The 19480-nt window shown below is 36.8% G+C and overlaps 1 protein-coding gene across 11 annotated transcripts in view; it reads left to right on the forward strand.

The window, feature by feature from the left end:
• Window positions 1-19480, forward strand: part of IQCM (IQ motif containing M) — a 664496-nt gene that overhangs the window by 271678 nt on the left and 373338 nt on the right. For 8 of the 11 annotated variants that reach the window (XM_058721193.1, XM_058721197.1, XM_058721198.1 and 5 more), the window contains exon 11: window positions 3111-3255. The exons of the other annotated variants lie outside the window; for them this stretch is intronic. In XM_058721193.1, the coding sequence (XP_058577176.1) occupies window positions 3111-3255 (145 nt within the window). The remainder of the gene's footprint in view (window positions 1-3110; window positions 3256-19480) is intronic. 11 annotated transcript variants of the gene reach the window in all.

Genomic DNA, 19480 nt, shown 5'->3' on the forward strand with positions numbered 1-19480 from the left:
ATTAAGCCCTAGTAAGTGTCATATGGTAGTGGAATTATCCAAGCAAGGAATCCATTCCTTACTTCAAAAAATTTTTCTTAATGTTTTATTTTATATTTGAGAGAGAGAGAGAGAGAGAGAGAAAGAGACAGAAACAGAGAGTGAGCAGGGGAGGGGCAGAAAGATGGAGACAGAATCTGAAGCAGGCTCCTGGCTCTGAGATGTCAGCACAGAGCCCAACACAGGGCTCAAACTCAGGAGCAGTGAGATCATGACCTGAGCCAAAGTTGGACACTTAACAGATTGAGCCACCCAGGCACCCCTAATACTTTTTTTTTAAAAAGAGAGATGACTATATCAAACAAAAGGCAGACTGAAAGTGCATACTGGAAAAAATTTAAATGTTGATGTGTCATAAGTATGATACATTTACCTTTTAAGTTAGCATGAATTAGAAAACTATAATTACTAATTTGCAGTGTGTCTTTTAGATTCCAATATTGTTTTTGTAAATATCAATTTGTACATTTTTTTGATAGATTCTATCTTGAGAAATGTTTAGAAATTGGTGAAAGATTTATTAACTGAGATGTACATAGCACCATAGCAGAGGCATATTCCCATGCAGAGGACTGGGAGAGAGACACATTGTAATAAGAACCATGCAGATGGACATGGTTGCAGATGCATGGATTATTTTCCATGCTGAACCATGCAGATGAACCATGCAGATCTGACCCAAATTGTTAAACATAAAAACCTAGGTAACCTTCTGAATGCCTTAGATCTGAGGAGTCCCCTACAAGTTGGGTTGTGTCCCCAAAGAGGCTCTGTTAAATTTGGAGGGAAACACACTCCAGTTGGGTCTGATAGCTGCCCAGTGCTCCTGCTCTCTTAGCAAATGTCATCATCCGTCTAAGAGACACACTGCAACCAGGATCCTTTTGGCTCATGCTCTAGGGGCACAATGAAAACATTGCTTGATTCTTAATTATAAGCAAAAGAAACTTGCTAACAGATTTAAGCAGAGAGATATTGAGGAGAATACTGGGCAGAGGTCTGGAGAACTAAGTTTAGAAACATGAAGGGATGATGAAGGTTAGATAGCTCTCAGAACTCCAACTACATCCTACATAGAAGGAATCTAATGCAGACACCCAATCCTGGGTATTCCTACCTCCACCAATGCTGCCCTTGAAAAATGGACATTGTTGCCACACTCTACCACGCAAATGGATATACCAGTGTTTTGCATCTAAACCATCACGAGTTTCGATTCAAAATCTGGTGTTGATGTGGATAATGAACAAAGCTTTAACAGAGGAGGCTTTGGTCATTAGTATCTGATGTGTGGCTTCAAATTGTGGGAGGTTTGTTCTGCCTTCCACTAATATTCATATGGTAGGGAATGCTCCACAAGTGTGACCAATTCATTTATTTTTTTAAAATAAAGTGACAGCCTGTTGAATAAATGGCAGATTAAAAATAAACATTGGGAAATGTTATTAAATGTTGAAAGAAATGTTTTAGGAAAGAAACCAAAACAAAAATTCACAGAATGCATGAAAAATACTAAATTCAAGTAAATTAAGAGGAATATAGTGTATAATAAAAAGTATGGGGTCTGAAGTGTCCTAGTTTTGGGTTCAAGACCAATTCTGCAAGTTACTAACTTAATAGCTATTGCAGAAAAACACCCAATAACTGGGAAACTTATTTAAAGATTTTTTTTTTTTTTTTTTTTTGCTTCAGTTTTTTCACTTGTAAAACGGTATACAAAGCACATCAAAGGAAAGATGACTCAGAGAAAAATTCATGGGCTTAAACACATTCTAAAAAAAAGTAATGAAAATAGATGTCTTTAATTTAAGAAGTCAAGGGGCACCTGGTTAGCTCAGTCAGTTAAGTGGCCGACTTCGGCTCAGGTCACGATCTCGCTGTCTGTGAGTTCGAGCCCTGCGTCGGGTCTGTGCTGACAGCTCAGAGCCTGGACCCTGTTTCAGATTCTGTGTCTCCCTCTCTCTGACTCTCCCCCATTCATGCTCTGTCCCTCTCTGTCTCAAAAATAAATAAACATTAAAAAAAATTAAAAAAAAGATTTATAATTTAAGAAGTCAAGCACAGGAAAATAATCCTTAAAAAAGGAATTAATAAAGATAAATAGAGAAATTAATGAGCTAGAAAATGTAAACCAGTAAAAATAATTGAATTGTTAAATAAAATGAAACTTCTTAGAAAAGAAGAAATCTGGGGGCGCCTGGGTGGCGCAGTCGGTTAAGCGTCCGACTTCAGCCAGGTCACGATCTCGCGGTCTGTGAGTTCGAGCCCCGCGTCAGGCTCTGGGCTGATGGCTCGGAGCCTGGAGCCTGTTTCCAATTCTGTGTGTCTCCCTCTCTCTCTGCCCCTTCCCCGTTCATGCTCTGTCTCTCTCTGTCCCAAAAATAAATAAAAAAAACGTTGAAAAAAAAAAAAATTTTAAAGAAAAGAAGAAATCTGAAATAGATTGGTTTTTATACTTTAATTTTTCAAATTTATTGTAGTAGAATATAGAAAATGTATATAGAGAAAATATAGTCACAGTTAAAAGGTAAATTGAAAGAACAAAATTTGCACATATGTTGAAAATGATTAATTTATTTAACAGAGTTTTAAAGACATGAAAAACTATAGTAAAAAATAAGTAAAAGATACAAACATACAATTTTCAAAAGAAAGAAAAGGAACGAGAATTTGAGCACCCACCCCTAGTGAATAGCTTAGGCAAGAATCACCATTACAGAAACTGCCTTAAAACTTTTTTTATTCTGGCCAAGTGGGTTACATATATAGAAATCTGGATGTCAATCTAGGAAGCTTTCATGAAAGTATCCATCATTGAAAACTCTATGATATGGGAATTACGGGTATCTGATGACAAAACAGTTTATGATGAAGCTCTCTGCACTCCAAAGAGATTATCTCATTCAACAGTGCATGTGTTTAACCAACCTACAGAATAAACATTAACAAATACATTCATAATTTAAGAAACTGGGTGAAATAGATGAAATGAAAAGGGCAAATTCAGATTAAATACACATGAAAGAAATATGTAAATATGGGGCTTTACTGTCTATATTGCTGTTTTATAGGCTTTGCATCATGGACCAAATTTGAGAGCAGTTATAAACATGTATCATAGACTAATCCATCGTGTTAAATATCGACTTGGTCTGTGGAGGACAAGACAAGTTATAAACTTTGTAGAGCTGGAGGAATGGATGGACAGAAAAAAATGTAAGTGATAGTCATTTCTGATTTTATTTTAAATTTGGAATTCATTTAAATATTGAGGTTTTATACATAATTTACATATAATTACCCATAGACACCAAAGGAAAACCATGTTTTATATTGCTGAAAGCTATTTGCATTTTATTTATTTTTTAAGTTTTTAATTTTTTTTAAATTTTCTATTTTTATTTTTTTTAATTTATTAGGCACATCATTTAATGTCTCCAATTCTCCCTTCAAACAATTTATCTAGTGAGTTATAACAGTTATATCATAAAGAAGTCAAAATGATTAAATCATAAATAGGTACAAAAGGCCAAGAATAGTGCTTGGGAATATAAGTTCTCAATACATATTAGGACTTTTTTCTTTATTAGTCAACTTTGTAGATCTTCTTTTTTAATTTTATTTTTTTATTTTTTAAAATTTACATCCAAATTAGTTAGCATATAGTGCAACAATGATTTCAGGAGTAGATTCCTTAGTGCCCCTTACCCATTTAGCCCATTCCCCCTCCCACAACCCCTCCAGTAACTGTCAGTTTGTTCTCCATATTTATGAGTCTTTTCTGTTTTGTCCCCCTCCCTGATTTTATATTATTTTTGTTTCCCTTCCCTTATGTTCATCTGGTTTGTCTCTTACAGTCCTCATATAAGTGAAGTCATATGATTTTTGTCTTTCTCTGACTAATTTCACTTAGCATAATACCCTCCAGTTCCATCCACGTAATTGCCAATGGCAAAATTTCATTCTTTTTGATTGATGAGTAATACTCCATTGTATATGTATAACACATCTTCTTTATCCATTCATTCATCAATGGACATTTGGGCTCTTTCCATACTTTGGCTATTGTTGATAGTGCTGCTATAAACATGGGGGTGCATGTGTCCCTTCAAAACAGCACACCTGTATCCCTTGGATAAATGCCTAGTAGTGCAATTGCTGAGTTGTAGGGTAGTTCTATTTTTAGTTTTTTGAGGAACCTCATTCTGTTTTCCAGAGTGGCTGCACCAGCTTGCATTCCCACCAACAATGCAAAAGAGATCCTCTTTCTCCACATCCTCGCCAACATCTGTTGTCTGAGTTGTTAATTTTAGCCATTCTGACAGGTGTGAGGTGGTATCTCATTATGTTTTGATTTGTATTTCCCTGATGATGAGTGATGTTGAGCATTTTTTTATGTGTCAGTTGGCCATCTGGATGTCTTCTTTGGAGAAGTATCTATTCATGTCTTTTGCCCATTTCTTCACTGGATTATTTGTTTTTTGGGTGTTGAGTTTGATAAATTCTTTGTAGATTTTGGATACTAACCCTTTATCTGATATGTCATTTTCAAATATCTTCTCCCATTCTGTCGGTTGCCTTTTAGTTTTGCTGATTGTTTCTTTCGCTGTGCAGAAGCTTTTTATTTTGATGAGGTCCCAGTAGTTCATTTTTGCTTTTGTTTCCCTTGCCTTTGGAGACATGTTGAGTAAGAAGTTGCTGCGGCCAAGATCAAAGAGGTTTTTGCCTGCTTTCTCCTTGAGGATTTTGATGGCTTCCTGTCATACATTGAGGTCTTTCATCCATTTTGAGTTTATTTTTGTGTATGGTGTAAGAAAGTGGTCCAGGTTCATTCTTCTGCATGTCACTGTCCAGTTTTCCCAGCACCACTTGCTGAAGAGACTGTCTTTATTCCACTGGATATTCTTTCCTGCTTTGTCAAAGATTGGTTGGCCATACATTTGTGGGTCCATTTGTGGGTTCTCTATTCTGTTCCATTGATCTGAGTGTCTGTTCTTGTGCCAGTACCATATTGTCTTGATGATTACAGCTTTGTCATATAGCTTGAAGTCTGGAATTGTGATGCCTCCTGCTTTGGTTTTCTTTTTCAAGATTGCTTTAGCTATTCGGGTCTTTTCTGGTTCCATACAAATTTTGGGATTATTTGTTCTAGCTCTGTGAAGAATGCTGGTGTTACTTTGATAGGGATTACATTCAATATGTAGAGTGCTTTGGGTGGTATCGAAATTTTAACAATATTTGTTCTTCCTATCCAGGAGCATGGAATCTTTTTCCATTCTTTTGTGTCTTCTTCAATTTCTTTCATATGCTTTCTATAGTTTTCAGTGTATAGATTTTTCACCTCTTTGGTTAGATTTATTCCTAGGTATTTTCTGTTTTTTTTGTGCAACTGTAAATTGGATCGATTCCTTGATTTCTCTGTCACTTCATTGTTGGTGTATAGGAACACAACTGATTTCTGTGCATTGATTTTATATCCTGCAACTTTGCTGAATTCATGAATCAATTCTAGCAGTTTTTTGGTGGAATCTTTTGGGTTTTCCATATAGAGTATCATGTCATCTGCGAAGAGTGAAAGTTTGACCTCCTCCTGGCTGATTTGGATGCCTTTTATTTCTTTGTGTTGTCTGATTGCAGAGGCTAAGACTTCCAATACTATGTTGAATAACAGTGATGAGAATGGACATCCCTGTCTTGTTCCTGACCTTAGGGGAAAGCTCTCAGTTTTTCCCCATTGAGGATGATATTAGCATTGGGCTGTTCATAGAGGTACGCTCCTTCTATCCCTACTTTCTTGAGGGTTTTTATCAAGAAAGGATGCTGTATTTTGTCAAATGCTTTCTCTGCATCTATTGAGAGGATCATATGGTTCTTTTCCTTTCTTTTATTGATGTGATGATTCACATTGTTTTGCGGATACTGAACCAGCCCTGCATCCCAGGTATAAATCTCGCTTGGTCATGGTAAATAATTTTTTAATGTATTGTTGGAGCTGATTGGCTAATATCTTGTTGAGGATTTTTGCATCCATGTTCATCAAAGAAATTGGTCTAGGGACGCCTGGGTGGCGCAGTCGGTTAAGCGTCCGACTTCAGCCAGGTCACGATCTCACGGTCCGTGAGTTCGAGCCCCGCGTCAGGCTCTGAGCCATCAGCCCAGAGCCTGTTTCCGATTCTGTGTCTCCCTCTCTCTCTGCCCCTCCCCCGTTCATGCTCTGTCTCTCTCTGTCCCAAAAATAAATAAAAAACGTTGAAAAAAAAATTTAAAAAAAAAAAAAAAAAAAAAGAAATTGGTCTATAGTTCTGCTTTTTAGTGGGGTCTCTGTCTGGTTTTAGAATCAAGGTAATGCTGGCTTCATAGAAAGAGTTTGGAAGTTTTCCTTCCATTTCTATTTTTTGGAACAGTTTCAAGAGAATAGGTGTTAACTCTTCCTTAAATGTTTGGTAGAATTCCCCTGGAAAGCCATCTGGCCCTGGACTCTTGTTTTTTGGCAGATTTTTTATTACTAATTCGATTTCCTTACTAGTTATGGGTCTGTTCAAATCATCTATTTCTTCCTGTTTCAGTTTTGGTAGTGTATATGTTCCTAGGAATTTGTCCATTTTTTCCAGATTACCCATTTTATTGGCATGTAATTGCTCAAAATATTCTCTTGTTATTGTTTTTATTTCTGTTGTTTTTATTGTGATCTCTCCTCTTTCATTCTTTATTTTATTTATTTGGGTCCTTTCCTTTTTCTTTTTGATCAAACTGGCTAATGGTTTATCAATTTTGTTAATTCTTTCAAAGAACCAGCTTCTGGTTTCATTGATCTGTTCTACTGGGTTTTTTTTTTTTGGTTTTTTTTTTTGGTTTTGATAGCATTAATTTCTGCTCTAATCTTTATTATTTCCTGTCTTCTGCTGGTTTGGGTTTTACTTGCTGTTCTTTTTCCAGCTCCTTAAGGCGTAAGGTTAGGTTGTGTATCTGAGATCTTTCGTCCTTCTTTAGGAAGGCCTGGATTGCTATATACTTTCCTCTTATGACCGCCTTTGCTGCCTCCCAGAGGTTTTGGGTTGTGGTGTTATTATTTTCTTTGGTATCCATGTACTTTTTAATTTGCCCTTTAACTTTTTGGTTAGCCCATTCATTCTTTAGTAGGATGTTCTTCAGTCTCCAAGTATTTGTTACCTTTCCAAATTTTTTCTTGTGGTTGATTTCGAGTTTCATAGCGCTGTGGCCTGAAAATATGCACGGTATGATCTTGATCTTTTTGTACTTACTTAGGGCTGATTTGTGTCCCAGTATATGGTCTATTCTGCAGAATGTTTCATGTGCACTGGAGAAGAATGTGTATTCTGCTGCTTTAGGATGAAATGTTCTGAATATATCTGTTAAGTCCATCTGGTCCAATGTGTCATTCAAAGCCATTGTTTGCTTGCTGATTTTTTGACTAGATGAGCTGCCCATTGCTGTTAATGGGGTGTTGAAGTCTCCTACTATTATGGTATTATTATCGATGAGTTTCTTTATGTTTGTGATTAATTGATTTATATATTTGGGTGTCCCACATTTGGCACATAAATGTTTGCAATTAGGTCTTCTTGGTGGATAGACCCCTTGTATATGATATAATTCCCTTCTGCATCTCTTGATACAGTCTTTATTTTGAAGTCTAGATTGTCTGATGGCTACTCTGGATTTCTTTTGTTCACCATTAGTATGATAGATGGTTCTCCCTCCCTTATTTTCAATCTGAAGGTGTCTTTAGGTCTAAAGTGGGTCTCTTGTAAACAGTATATAGATGGATCTTGTTTTCTTATCCATTCCCTTACCCTATGTCTTTTCATTGGAGCATTGAGTTCACTGACATTTAGAGTGAGTACTGAAAGATATGAATTTATTGCCATTATGATACTTGTAGAGTTGAGTTTCTGGTGGTGTTCTCTGGTCCTTTGTAATCTGTGTTGCTTTTGGTATTTACTTATTTTTATATGTATATATTCATCTTTTCTCCCCTCAGAGAGTCCCCCTTAAAATTTCTTGCAGGGCTGGTTTAGTGGTCACAAACTCCTTTAAATTTTATTTGTCTGGGAAACTTTTTATCTCTCCTTCTATTTTGAAGGACAGCCTTGCTGGATAAAGAATTCTTGGCTGCATATTTTTCTGATTCAGCACACTGAATATATCCTGCCACTCCTTTCTGGCCTGCCAAGTTTTTGTGGATAGGTCTGCTGCAAAACTGATCTGTCTTCCCTTGTATATTAGGGACTTTTTTTCCCTTGCTGCTTTCATGATTCTCTCCTTGCCTGAGTATTTTGTGAATTTGACTATGATAAACCTTGTTGATGGTCAGTTTTTGTTGAACCTAATGGGGGTCCTCTGTGCTTCCTGGATTTTGATGTCTGTGTCTTTCCCCAGGTTGGGAAAGTTTTCTGCTATGATTTACTCACATAACCCTTCTACCCCTATTTCTCTCTCTTCCTCTTCTGGTACCCCTATGATTCTGATGTTGTTCCTTTTTAATGAGTCATTGATTTTTCTAATTCTTAAATTGTGCTCTTTTGCCTTAATCTCCCTTTTTTTCTGCTGCATAGTTCTTTATAAGTTTGTCCTCTATATTGCTGATTCTCTGTTCTGCCTCATACATCCTGCCGCCACTGCATCCATCCGTGATTGCGGCTCAGTTATAGCATTTTTAATTTCATTCTGGCTATTTTTTACTTCTTTTATCTCTGCAGAAAGGTATTCTAATCTATTTTTGACTCCAGCTAGTATTCTTATTATCATGATTCTAAATTCTGGTTCAGACATCTTGCTTGTATCTGTGTTGGTTAAATCCCTGGCTGTCGTTTCTTTGTGGTCTTTCTTTCGGGGTGAATTCATTCGTTTTGTCATTTTGAAGGGAGAAAAGGAATTAACCAGGTATAAAAATTGAAATAAAAAAAGTTAAAATTAAAAAATATTAAAATTAAAAATTAAACACACACACACACACAAATCGAATAGATGATGCTAGATCCTAGGTGTGTTTTGGTCTGGGTGTTGAAAGTGGTTTGACAGATTAGAGAAAGAAAATGGGGGGGTGGGGAGAAGAAGAAGAAAAAAAAGGAAATCGTTTGACAGTTTGAAAAAATGAATACACTGAAGTAGACTAAAATGAGATGATGGGGGTAAAATAGAATTTGAAAAAATACACACAAAAGTAAAGAATATAGTGGAAAAAATTAAAGAAAAATATTTTAATACAAATTAAAGATAAATATGAATTTTTTATTTCTCTATATTCAAGAAAAAAAGAAATGAAAAAGAGAAAAAAGAGAAAAAAGAGAAAAAAGAAATCGTTTGAAAATTTGAAAAAAGTGAATACACTGTAGTAGACTAAAATCAAATTATGGAAGTAAAATAGAATTTGAAAAATTTACATAGAAGCAAAAATATGGTAAAAAATTAAATAAAAATATTTTTAATAGAAATTGAAAGTAAAAATGAAGTTTTTCTCTTTCTACATTCAAGAAAAAGAAAAGAAACAAAAAACAAAAAACAAAAAGAAAGAAGAAAAAAAGGAAATTGTTTGAAAATTTGAAACGGTGAATATACTGAAGTAGACTAAAACAAAATGATGGAAGTAAAATAGAATTTGAAAAAATTTACACAAAAGTAAAAAATATAATAATAAAAATTAAAGAAAAATATTTTTAATTAAAAATTGAAAATAAAAATGAATTTTTTCTCTTTCTGTATTCAAGAAAATGTAAAAGAGAAAAAGAAAACAAAAGAAAGAAAATTGAATAGATGAACCTGCTCACAGATTGAAGTAGGACTGAAATTACTTCATTTCCCCCTAGAAGTTAGTCTATGTAGTGCTTTATAGGCCATAAACTAAGTCGGCGGTGAGACTTGTGTTCTTGAAGAGGGAAGTTGGCCCAGTTGGGTGGGGCTCAGTGTAACAGCTCTGCTCTCCACTAGTTGGCGCTGCTAGCCTACTGGGGTGGATTGTTGGCGGTGCTTGTAGGTGCGTATGCGCATGCGCGGGAGGGGTGACCATGGCACCATTTGGCTACCAGTCTGTTCTCCGGGATCAGAAATCACGCACCTGTCCTCTGTCTTCAGCTTTGGTCCACGTCCCGCTTTTTCACTCTCCATGACCAGGCCCCAGGCAGTACCTCTCTCCCAAGTTTTGTCTCAGATGCGGCTGTTTTCCCTGGCCCCTTACTTCTGAAGGACTGCGGCTTTCACCCGTTCCGCCCCTCTGTGGGAGGGTCTCACTGAGCAATGGCTGAACAAGCAATGGCCAAATGTTGGCTGCGCCCAGGAACGCTTGCTGGACCCTGCTTCTGCCAGTGCCCTGAGACTGCGGCCAGGTGCCAGCCTGCCCTGGAAAAAGTTCACGAGATAGTATAGTGGCAGCTTTTCAGGGATTATGGAAAATCACAACACGCATCTGGCACCAGGCTTCACCCTTAGCGGCCTTGTTCCAGTACCAGTGGATGTGGCCGTTTTCTGGGGTGTGCTGGGACCAGGTGGCTTCAACAGTCTCTACCAAATGCCCTTCCAGCAGTGGAACCGCTTTTCCCCGTGTGACCTGAGAACCTCCTGGACCCCACTCTGTTCCTGGGGATTCGTCTTTCCCACCAGAGCACCACCAGGTATTGAGCTGTGGAGTTACAGACTTTGCCCTGCCGTTGTTTACAGTCTTAATGGGATTTAAACTTTCTCCTTTCTCCTTTCTCCCTTTTTAGTTTAGTCCCTGCGGCTGTTTCCAGTTTTCCACTTTCTCTCCAGCTGCTTTGGGGAGGGGTGCTTTTCCCATATTCTTCCCCCCTCCCCAGTCTCTGTCCTCTCTCCGTCCCCAAAAGCGGTTCCCTACCCTCTGAGGCTTCTCGCTCCCCAAACTCACCTCTCCGTGCCACATACCTGCTGAATTCTGTGGTTCAAGTTGTGCAGATTGCTGTGTTAATCCTCCCATCAGTTTTCTAGGTGTGTAGGATGGTTTAGTGTTGGTCTGGCTGTATTTCATGGACACGAGACACAGAAAAAACTTCCATGCTGTTCTGCCATCTCGGCTCCTCCCCCATCTATTTTTTAAGTTTTTTTAAAAAAGTTTTTATTTAAATTCCAGTTAGTTTAACACACAGGGTAATATTAATTTCAGGTGTACAATATAGTGACTCAATACTTCCATGTAACACCGGGTGGCTATTTGCATTTTAAAGTGATGTATATTTGGCTTAATTTATTAGGATCTTGTGTTTATAAACAACAGAAAACCCATTCTGGTTAACCAAAGCAAAAAGAAAATTTATAGGAAAAATATAGGAAAAATAGTTAAAGAATCAGATTTCACACAGAATTTGAAACAGAGCTACTCCAAAGATTTAGGGAGCAAAAAGTAAGGGGAAAAAAAATCTCTATTTGTCTTTGGGAGACAGATAAGCTGTTGTCACTTATAAGACTTTTTTGTTTCTATGCTTTAAATTCAAATTCCAGGGAGAGAACATCTGATTAGCTTAATTTGAATCATGAATCCAACACTCTGCCATGGGAGGGCAGAGAATTTTGCTTGAGTTTCACAGAGGTTATATCCATTGGGGGAAGGGTAGCTCCCCAAAGGAAAATTACATACTGCTAACAGAAAAATAGCTAATGGACACCAAGCAGGCTAAATAGATATCTATTATGTGTTGCTTGTTAGTGTTGAAATTCTGTTCACAGAACAAGTTCCTCAATTTATATCTTAGCTTTCAGAGAGCCTGGTTCCTATTATATTTAATGAATTTACATTGCTTAGGATTAGGATGGACATTACAGCCAGTTTCTTGATTAAAAAAATAATAAATGAGGACTTCTGGTTTCTGGTTCCACATGTAAGGAGCCTGGAAGTCTCCACTCCATTTTAACATGTAAAAAAGCTGAATATACTAAAAAATTAACTTCTCATGGATCTATAAGAGACGGGAAAAGACAGAGAAAACTGGTTAAAGAAATAGACACTCAAATACAGGGAGTTGCAGTTACCAGAGCAGAGACTGGTGAGTGGAAATTGATATGGGGAGAAACAAGGGTTGGCAAAGATATGGAGAAAAAGTAATCCTCTTGCACTGTTGGTGGGAATGCAAACCAGTGCAGCTACTATGGAAAACAGTATGGAAGTTCCTCAAAAAATTAAAAATAGAACTACCATACAATCTAGTCACTGCACTACTGGGTATTTACCCAAAGAATACAGAAACACTAATTCAAAAAGACGTGTGCATCCATGTATTTATTGTAGCGTTATTTAAAATAGCCAAATTATGGAAGACGAAAGTGGCCGTTGATAAATGAATGGATAAAGAAGAAATGGTAAATATACACAATGGAATATTACTGAGCCATAAAAACTAATGAAATCTTGCCATTTCGAACAGCATGGTCAGATCTAGAATGAATGCCAAGTGAAATAACTCAATCAGAGAAAGACAAATACAATGATTTCACTCATATGTGGAATTGGATAAAATGAATGAACAAAGTAAAAAAGAAAACAAAAATCAGACTCTTTGGAGAACAAACTGGTGGTTACCAGAAGGGATGTGGGAGAGAGGGTGGGTGAAATAGGTGAAGCGGACTGAGAGTACACTTATCATGATGAGCACTGAATAATGAGTGCGTAGAGCTGTTGAATCACTATACTGTACATCTGAAACAAATGTAACACTGCATATTATACCATATTTAAAATCAAATGTTAAAAAAGAAATTGATGTGAGAACCGGCACCAATTAGGAAAAATGAGCTGTCATTGGCAAATAGCTGGAGGCTCAGTGTGAACAATCCCAAGAGTTAAACAAAAAACAACAACAACAACAACAACAACAAAACTCCAAGAGGACCCAGTCATAAGAAGACCACCATAGTGTTGTGATAGTTACCTCCAGGAAATTGAGCAGATTCCCACAGTAAATATCAGAGAGACAGAACCATTTTGAAATTTGCCAGATCACACTCTTCTTTACATGGCCTACCTTCAAGGGAAATTAGTTAACTGGAGCCTAACCTGCTGGGTTATTTTCAGAGCTTAACTGACGTGGTGAAGGGCAATACCCAACTTCAGTCCATTCTGGCCTTCCTCTCCCACCTATAGGGGGAGAAAAAAGATCCTAAGAAACACTTGTATAGTTCACAGCCCAGAGAGATACAGGGATATTAAGAGACTGAGACCTTATCACAGGTCTATAGAACATTTCCTCCCACACATTCAATCACATTACTAGAGGCCTATTTACAGCTTACCTGATATATCATGTCTGGGTATCAAGAAAAAATTACAAAGTATACAAAAAGGCAAAAACTACAATCTGAATAGCTAGAGCAAACATCAGAACCAGACATGGCAGTGACGTCAGAGTTATCACACCAGGAATATAAAACAACTATGATTAATATGCTCCAGGCTCTAATGAATAAAGTAGACAGCATGCAAAAGATATATGGGCGATGTAACTAGAGAGATAGAAATACTGAGAAAGAACCAAAAAGAACTAGAGATAAGACTAACAGAAATGAGGAATGCCTTTGATGGGCTTGTTAGTAGATTGGACATGGCTGAGGACAGACTGTCTGAGCTAAAGGATATACCAGTAGAATCCTTGAAAATCAAAAAACAAAGAGTAAAAAGACTGAAAAAAAATACCTGAACAAAATATCCAGGGACTATGGGACAACTACAAAAGGAGTAACATGGATAATGGGAATATCAGAAGGAGAAGAAAGAGAGGAAAGAACCGTAGAAATATTTAAAACAATAATGACTGAAAATTTCCCCAAATTATTCTTAGACACCAAACCACAGATCCAGGAAGCTCAGGCAACACCAAGCAGAATAAGTTCCAGAAACTACAACATTTTTGATGTAGGCATATCATCTTCAAACTACAGAAAATCAAAGATTTAAAAAAATCCTGAAAGAAGCCATGGAAAAAAATTCCTTTCCTATAGAGGTAGAAAGATAAGAATTACATTCAATCTATCAGAAACCATATCAATAGACACCTCACTAAAGAAGATACACAGATGACAAGTGTTTGGAATGATGCTCCACATCATATGTTATCAGGGAAATTCATATGAAAACAGAGATACCACTACACCCTTATTAGAATGGCTGAAATCCAGAACCCTGTCAATATGATATGCTGGTAAGGATGTGGAACAACAGGAACTATAGTTTATTGTTAAAGAGAATGCCAGTGATACAGCCATTTTGGAAAACAGTTTCTTATAAAACTAAACATACTGTTACCAAAAAATCCAGCAATCATGCCCCTTGGTGTTTACCCATAGGCATTGAAAACTTATGTCCACACAAATCAAACTTACCCACAGACATTGAAAATTTATATCCACACAAAACCTGCACATGTATGTCTATATCTACTTTTTCATAATTGCCAGAGCTTGGCAGCAACCAAGATGTCCTTCAGTAAATGAATAGATAAACTGTGGTACATCTGGACAAGGGAGTTTATTTAGATGTAAGAGGAAATGAGCTATCAAGCCATGAAAAGACATGGAAGAATCTTAAATGTGTATTACTAAGTGAAAGAAGCCAATCTGAATAGTCCATGCACTGTATACTTTCAACCATATGACATTCTAGAAAAGGCAAAACTGGAGAAAATCAAGATTGATATTTGCCAGGAATGAGATGGGGTTGGGAGGAGGGATGTGGCAGAATATAGAGGATTTTTAAGTCAGTGAAACTATTCTGCATAATACTGCATGATGGATACATGTCATTATACATTTGTCCAAACCCATAGAATTTGCAACACTAAGAGTGAATTATGCGGTAAACTGTGGACCTTAGTGATTGTGATGTATCATTCTTGGTAACAAATGTATCACTCTGATGTGTGATGTTGATAATGAAAAGAGGCTATGCTTATGTGGAGGTAGTGGGTATGTGAGAAATCTCTGTACCTTCTTCATTTTGTTGTCAACTTAACACTGCCCTTTAAAAAATTGTCTTTAAAAAAACAAAACAAAAACAACAAAATGATGCAGATATATTATATTTAATTGAAATGAGCATCTTACTGCTTTATTATAGTGCTACATTTTTTTATATAGTTCAATCATGAAATGTGGATTTCCCAGTGGACTATAACTTCCATGAAGACAGGGACTGTATCTGTTTGATTAATTAATAAATAGACACTATTAGGAAATGCCTGTTTTATCAAAAGGATTCAGAAATATTTGTTGATAGTTTTTATCAAGTTTATTACTTAGGCTAAAATTGCTGAAAGATATTTACAAATAACCAGAATTCTTTGAGTTAGAATGACTCCTTTTCTGTAGCTAGAAGTTAAGGAATGAAGAAGTCAGAGACAGATTTATACAAGTCACAGAATTAAGTTAGATCAAGTAATGCAGTCCAAAATCTTGGTGTCCAGAGAAAAAAGCAGAAGAGACTAATGTGTTGGAGATGAAAAGATGGGAAGAAGGGAGAAAGAGAAAGCAAGTGAGAGAGGCAAGAAAGGGAAAATATTTTTCTCATTAGGAAGCTGCTGGAATTCCTTTGTCTTAAAAATCCTTTAAAAAAAAAAGTGAGTAAGAGAGAGAGAAAGAGGGAGATTATACTGACATGCACTCAGATTTTACAACTTTTATACATAAACTCTACACCCACTATATACAAAATTCAAAAAGATATTTTTTTGTTTTATAATAATTTTGTTTTATTATAATTTTTTTTACAGTTTTTTTTTCTTTTTTTTTTTTTTTTTTTCTTATTTTTAAATTGAGGTGTTGGATGCCTGGGTTGCTTAGTCGGTTAAGTATCTGACTTTCAATTTTGGCTCAGGTCATGATCTCGTGGTTCATGAGTTCATACCCCGAGTTGGGCTCTGCACTGACACTGTGGAGCCTGCTTGGGATTCATTCTCTCCCTCTCCCTCTCTCTCTCTCTCTCCCTCTCTCCCTCTCTCTCCCTCCCTCTCTCAAAATAAATAAATAAATAAGTAAATAAGTAAACAAACAAACAAACTTTAAAAAATTGAAGTGTAATTGATATATAACATTCTATTAGTTTCAGGTGTACAACATGATTCAGTATTCATGTATATTGCAAAATGATCACCACAATAAGTCTAGTTAGCATTGGTCACCATACATAGTTGCAAGTTTTTTTTTTTTCTTTTTCTTTTGATGAGAACTTTTAACATTTACTGCCTAGGCAACTTTTAAATATGTAATACAGTGTTATTAATTATAGTTAATAAGAGGTATTCTCACTCTTTAATGGACAGTAATTTTATATTCTCTAATTGAGATTACTGTACAAATATTATCATTTTATCAAAATAATTACTAGGACCTTACATTTCTTACAGTTATTACGCTGAACACCTTTTCTTTTCCACTCATTTTATATTTTAAGCTACTGACTACCAAATCACATATACTTTCCAAAATACTCCCACTATTTCACACAGTTAGTCTTGTCTTCATCCCCAAGTCTGTCACTAAATTCATTTTTTAACCTTATAGAATCTTGCTTATTTTTCTGTTTTACTTTCTTCCCACCGTTTCTCCTCTTTGATTTTAGCTGCAGATTTCACCCTTATTGCATCTTAATCTCTCATTTTGAAAAAGAGCTAATGTGGTTCATTTTTCTGGCCTGGACTCTGGTGGTTTTGAGCTGAAAATTACTTAAAGTCTTAAAAAAAAGCCAGAAGGGAGCCAAGTGGATACATGGAGGAAGAATGTTCTAGGCAGAGGGAGCCCCAAGCACAAAGGCACAAAGTTGGAGGCTGTTAGTATTGGAGGAAACTGTTACTGCCATTGGAATGGAGCAAGAACAGAGCAGAATGAGATGGGAGAGGTAGCAGGGAGCAGGAGCATAGGCTGTGTCAGGTTTTATAGACCATTGGATTTTACCTTGAAAAGGTTGGGAAGCCCATGGAGGACTGTTATCCAAGGGCTATGATATGACTTATGATTGAACACATCCCTTTGGCTGTTTTGTGGAGAATAGGCTGGCATGAGGTAAGTACATAAAGGAGTCCAGTCCAGTTAGGACTGATGGTGCTCTGTCCAGTGTAGGATCTAAACAGTGGAAGAGAATTAGCTAAATGAATGATTTAAAGAATTACCGACTAAGGCGCCCCTTTGCATTAAGGATTAAAGTAACTCTAGAGTCCACAGAATTTGCAAGTTCTTATTTGCCCTTATGTTCCTTAGAAAATTCTCCATCCCTTCCATATGTGTATTGCTAATTGGGTGATATTTTGCAGGTATCTATACACATTTTCAAGAATCTTTTAATGACCAGAAAATGTCATTAATTTTCATGATTTAAGTTTTGTAATGACCCTAATTAAACTTGCCTAGAATATTAATTCTGCTGGTGTGTTGTTGAACATTTGCTTTTCAGCATAATATACAGGTTAAGGACATTATTATCTATTAATATAGTTACATGACCATAATGTTAATATGTACATCAGTTTGATCTACTGAGAAGCATCTAAAACTGATTAAATGAAAAACTGATGAAGATATATATACTTTTTCAAGGAGAAGTATATTTACTTAAACAGAAAAGTAAAAGGTGGCATTCTTTTTGCACTAGTTTGGATTTTTCCAGAATCAGACCCTGAGACAAGAATTCAAGTACAACTAACTTATTTGAAAGTTGATCCCAGGGGCCCCTGGGTGGCTCGGTCACTTAAGCGTCCGACTTAGGCTCAGGTCATGATCTCACGGTCCGTGAGTTCGAGCCCCGCTTCGGGCTCTGTGCTGACAGCTCAGAGCCTGGAGCCTGTTTCATATTCTGTGTCTCCCTCTATCTCTACCCCTCCCTGTTCATGTTCTGTCTCTCTCTGTCTCAAAAATAAATAAACGTTAAAAAAAATTAAAATAAAATTCTTTAAAAAAAAAAAAAAAAAGAAAGTTGATCCCAGCAAATACTGTTAGTGGAATGAAGTAAGATAGGGAAGGGATGGAAGTCAAAAAAGGATGCATTATCCAGCAGATTACCATCAACTAGAGCTCGATCCCTCTAGGGAACAGTGTAGACAACTTTCCTTAAGTGCTGGGTCTTTATACATCAACTCTCAGTTGAGGGATGGCCAGTGGTTGAGGGCCACTACACTGTGGGCCTTAATTCCCTGGCACTTCTGACTTGCTGCATAGGTGGGCAGAGTGGAGTCCTGCAGCCAGAGGGAGCCCTGAGGCAGTGAAATGAGATGCTGGCAATTGAAAGTCAGGTCAGCATTCACAGAAATGCCAGGGACAAGGCCATATGGATGGGGCACCAACAGCAACTGCTCTAGTTTGCTTATTTGAGCAATTTCCCTTTTTTTTTTTTTAAGAAAAAAGCTAACTAACTAAATAAAAGTTTTTTTAAATAAAAACTAAAAAAGTAAATCAGAGGTTTATTTATTTTTGAATTCAGGAGAGAGACAGAACACGAGTGGGGGAGGGGCAAAGAGAGAGAGGGAGACAGAATCCAAACCAGGTTCCAGGCTCTGAGCTGTCAGCACAGAGCCCAGTGTGGGGCTTGAACTCACAAACTATGATACCATGACCTGAGCCAAAGTCCAATGCTTAGACTACTGAGACACCCAGGTGACCCTAGTTTGCTTCCTTGAAAAGAGAGAAAAAGCCATAGATACTCTACATATGAATTTATTTTACTGCTGTGTTTTAGGTTCTGGAATAGTGGCTTATATTTAGGCAATCACTAAATATTTCTTGAATTTGTTGATATTTCATGACTGTCCACCTCAACCGAACAAATAAGTAAATAAATGGAAAGTTGAAGTCCATGTGGTTGAGTGCCAGGATTGTACCTTAAGTTCTGTTAGAAAACATTCTAGTGCTCTTTGTCATTTGGAGCCCGTATTTCAGAACTAAACCTGTACTGAGGCAGACCCTGTCATTCTGTTCACTCTGATTGACAATCCTCATCATGGGGCGAATCAATCATACTTCAGAGTACAGGTTTAGTATCCCATTTTTGAAAAGAAAAAATAAACTCTTTATGGGGAACTACACTTGTAAAATGTATGCATCAGTTTTCTTGGTTATTGTCTAACTCCCATTAATGCCAAGTATAGGAGATAGGTGAAGGATGACCCAACTGAGTGGTTTTCTGTGGAAACCTTGAGCGAAGAGTGGCAAGGTCACTTTCTGTGGTCACTTGAAGCAAGTGACCTTAACTAGGAAGGAAGAATACATGAAGTCAGTGAACAAAAAATAGACATCATTCCATTTAGGGGCAAAATCAGAAGCAGAATAAATAGTCCAGAGGAGAATCAATTATACGAGTGGTTAGAATGTAGATAGAAGCCTGAAAGAGAAGAAAAAACTAGGGGAACTAATGAAAAATGAATCCTGACATCAAAGTTATGTCTTACAATGTGATTTGAGCATTGATGTACGCATGATCCATGGGCAATTGTCATGTAAA

This window comes from Neofelis nebulosa, chromosome 3, assembly GCF_028018385.1.
Source record: "Neofelis nebulosa isolate mNeoNeb1 chromosome 3, mNeoNeb1.pri, whole genome shotgun sequence".
In the NCBI taxonomy this organism is placed as follows: domain Eukaryota; kingdom Metazoa; phylum Chordata; class Mammalia; order Carnivora; family Felidae; genus Neofelis; species Neofelis nebulosa.